Below are 3,670 nucleotides of genomic sequence, written 5' to 3' on the forward strand. Positions count from 1 at the left end.
TAGTTAACACCAGGTTCATTACATTTCCATTGCGCTTAATTTACATTTTCTCGATGTCCAATCCAGTATACAATTGTGGTGTACCAAATACATGAACAAGAACTGTTACAACCAATTTGATCAATTCTTCTTGATCAACACAAAATTGAGCTACATTTCCCCCTCTTCCTCACATGGTCCTCAATCTGTAACATCTAGACAGTCTCTCCTTCCCTTTGAATTGACATAATCTACACAATTCTCTCTGCCTAAACACCCCTATCAGTCAAATTATAAAACTTGTACAACAAACACATTACACTAGCTAACAATTACAGGTTACTGACCTCACCGGTCACCAGTAGAGCTTCACTGGCGGCATCTTGAAGCCCGGCGCCTCGTCGAGGAATGGCACAGCCTCCGGCCGCGCCTGGAGGTCGCGGTAGAACTGGTACTCGGCCTCGTAGTCGTGCAGGTCGAGCTCCTTCTTCTGGTTGGTGTGGTAATGGTGCTTGGCTCCCGCCGCCTTCCCGAACCCGAACAGGCTCACCTCGTCGCAGGCCCCCAGGGCCATCACCACCGCCTGCAGCCCCGAGGAGTAGTGGAAGTACCTCTCGTCGTGCCTCCGCGTCCAGTTGCCCGGCGGCTCCCCAGTCGTGGAGACGAACCGCCGCATCGAGTAGTACTTGGCGATGCGCGCGCACAGCGCGTCGAGGCGCGCGTCGGTGACGAGCAGCGGGAACGGGGACGCCGGCGTGGCGGTGGCGTTGCAGATGAGCGCGTCGAGGAGGTGCGCCGGCTGGCAGACGTACATGGCCATGGGGACCGTGCGGCCGTAGGGGTGGCAGGAGCAGCCGGGGGTGGTGATTGCAGAGCGGACGGCGCAGTAGTGGAGGATGTTGGAGTTGACGAAGGAGATGGAGGTCTTGGCGCCGACGTCGGCGGCGTATCCCGCGACGCGGGCGTTGTTGAGGCGGATGACGAGGTCGTGCGCGTCGATCTGCGCGCCCCGGCCGGAGCCGAGGAGGATGCCGCTGTTCCCCACGACGGCACAGGTGGGGAAGCGCCGCGGGCGGCCGAGTTGGTCCGCGAGTTCGCCCATGACGCCGGCGACATCGCCGCCCCGGCGGCGACGGTGCGCGAGGAGGAAGGAGCGGAGGGAGGCGCGGAAGGCGGCGAGGAGGGACTCGTCGCTGGGGAGCGTGTCGAAGGGGACGCGGAGGCGGGAGACGACCCGCTGCCGCGGGGCGGAGGTGGTGTTGCTGTGGTAAGGGAGGCGGAGGTAGAGGAGGCGGTGGTGGTTGCCGAGGCTGGGGAAAGAGGATACCGAGGCGTTGGCGAAGAGCGCGGCCGCCTCGGCCACGACCTGGTCCCCGCCGACGTCGGTGGTGGCGAGCCGGCGGAGGAGCGCGTCGGCGGCGTACGGGGATGGGCCTCGGGGGAGGAACAGGTGGCGGCGGAAGGAGAGGGAGAGGAGCGAGAGCGCGAGGAGGAGGAGGACCGGCGGGAGATGGCGGCGCTTCATCTCCGGCGGTGCTGTCGCCGAGATCCGGCTGCCATTTAGTAGGGTCGTGGTAGGGGTAAACCGGAGCCGCCGACGCGGGGAGTGAGAGGTGAGGTGGGGGAGAAAGCTCGGGAATGGTGGGCCCTATACAGCTGGGAAGATGTGATCTGGTGGGCTGAGCGGGATGTGGGACTGGCATATGGGTCCCAGATAGAGACGGAGCCGACGTGTCAGCGGGTGGGTGGGTAGCTTGTTAGTTAGGTAACGGTGTTGCTGCAGTGATGGGTTGGTTTGGCTGCGATGCACTCTTTGACTGCTCCAAAAGTGGACATGGAGTGCGAACGGCCGAACGGCAATTAGCCATAGAACTCAACTGACCAATACAAGCTGCGTGAAGAAGGGAAAAAGGCGCTCGAAAAAGCATATACTTCAGTTTGGAAATCAGCAAAACTACTCATAGCAAATACATTGCTATACCTCAACCGTCTCGTAAATCGTCTTATACAATGTCACGTAGGATTTTTGCTGACGTGGAAGAGAGAGGGTGAGAAAAAGAAAAAAGTCGTTGTTTCATGAAGTAAAGGTTAGGTTTTAGATTATGAGACTATTACACCATTGCATGAGTTGCGGTTCTTTTTTTATATGCATAAATTTAGAAAATAAATATTTCTTTTTTATTCCACCATTTTTTGACTCGCTTGTATGGTCGAAGTAAGGTAAAATGATTGCAAACTACATATGATTTTAGAACTTAAATTTACCTATATGTTAGTCCAAGTAAAACTCTTGCGACAATGCTTGCATACATTGGCCCTGTTCGCTGAGAGAAATTTAAAGGAATCTGGAGAAATTTGTGAGAGCGCGAACAGTGTTTTTCATCCGCGCACAGTAAAATCCGAACAAGCCCATTGTACCACCAGACCCAATTATTTGCCTAGCTACTTAATCCTATATTGAACTATTAATGAGGGAACTCATGAACATAAGGCTGCTTCACTGCTCCAAATAAAGCTCCTACAGAATGCAGAAGCTGTCCCCCTTCTTTGTGTTTGAATCTCTTCAGTTGAGTACTGTTGTATAATTCGGATAAACAGGACACATCCATCTAAACTGAGCTTTATCCTAATTATAATTTTAGAGCTAATTTTTTGGTTCTCGTTGATTTGAATGGCAACCAGGACAATGTACAGGGCAGCAGTTTTGGGGAGCATGTGAGTTCACGTAGATGATAATCAAGGCGAGTACTGATATGTAATGTCTAAAGCATCTGTATTTAGAATAAAATGTTATAGTCACCTTGCTGTGAGATGCCTATGCAATTCTTTTTTATGCTGCATGGGAACCATACAAGATTTGTGCTTAGACATGCATAGAACTTTTGGGGTCAGTGATAGGTTGTTCGAATGATTAGTTCACCATAAGGATTTTTGTTAGTTTCACTAGTCTACGCTATTACTGTGTAAGACATGTTCCAAAAAGCATAAATCTTACCACTAAATTAGATCTATTCAGTTGCTGCATTGCTATAAAGAAATTATGATCAAGCACTGCAATTTTATTCCGTGCAATTACTCATCTAGAATACATTTAATTGATGTTATTGAAATGCCAAAACTTACCTTCATTATCTTTTTCTGTTTAAATTCTGAATGTAATTGCCGGTACACTTTGTGCGGTATATTTTAGCTTCAATGAAATTTAGATGAATTTTGCATTTCGTTGGATGCCCACCCAAACGACAGTTCAAGCTGGGCTCAAGGCCCATTTATAAATTGTGGAAGCCTAATAGCACGTTGGCATCCTAGCACAAGGCCCAACAATCAATCAAAGTATGTGATATTTACATGCCACAACCAATATATGAATATTGCTCTGAAGAATAACATATGTATCTCTACAACTAAAAAATCCATAAGAGAATCGTTGATCGGTCGTGCGAAAACCGCACGCTCCTTCACCTTCACCCTGCGTGCGATCCCCCAACCCCTACACGTAGAATTGCCGCCCACGCTCCCTCCGACCCCTGCTCCTGCTCCCTTCAATCCCCTCAGATCCCCTCAGGCTCCCTCCCCGGCGGTGGTCCCTGACCTGCGATGGTGGGTATGTTCCCATGAGCCACAGCGAAAACGAAGCAAACCAAATAGCTAGAGAGCTCGAGGCACTACCCACGGAGACCCTGGAGGTGAC

The 3,670-nt window shown here is 51.2% G+C and overlaps 1 protein-coding gene across 1 annotated transcript; it reads right to left on the reverse strand.

Moving 5' to 3' along the window:
• LOC136501232 (sialyltransferase-like protein 2) lies at positions 1–1,595 on the reverse strand. Its single transcript, XM_066496732.1, has one exon. It carries the CDS (start codon positions 1,502–1,504, stop codon positions 335–337), a length of 1,170 nt encoding a protein of 389 aa, XP_066352829.1. The 5' UTR covers positions 1,505–1,595; the 3' UTR covers positions 1–334.
• Between the last annotated feature and the right edge of the window lie 2,075 nt (positions 1,596–3,670).

This window comes from Miscanthus floridulus, chromosome 13 (assembly GCF_019320115.1).
Source record: "Miscanthus floridulus cultivar M001 chromosome 13, ASM1932011v1, whole genome shotgun sequence".
NCBI classification, from domain to species: Eukaryota; Viridiplantae; Streptophyta; class Magnoliopsida; order Poales; family Poaceae; genus Miscanthus; species Miscanthus floridulus.

Bases quoted from the DNA above. Each gene is read 5' to 3' on its own strand.
- LOC136501232 (XM_066496732.1), bottom strand. From the start codon at position 1,504: ATGAAGCGCCGCCATCTCCCGCCGGTCCTCCTCCTCCTCGCGCTCTCG.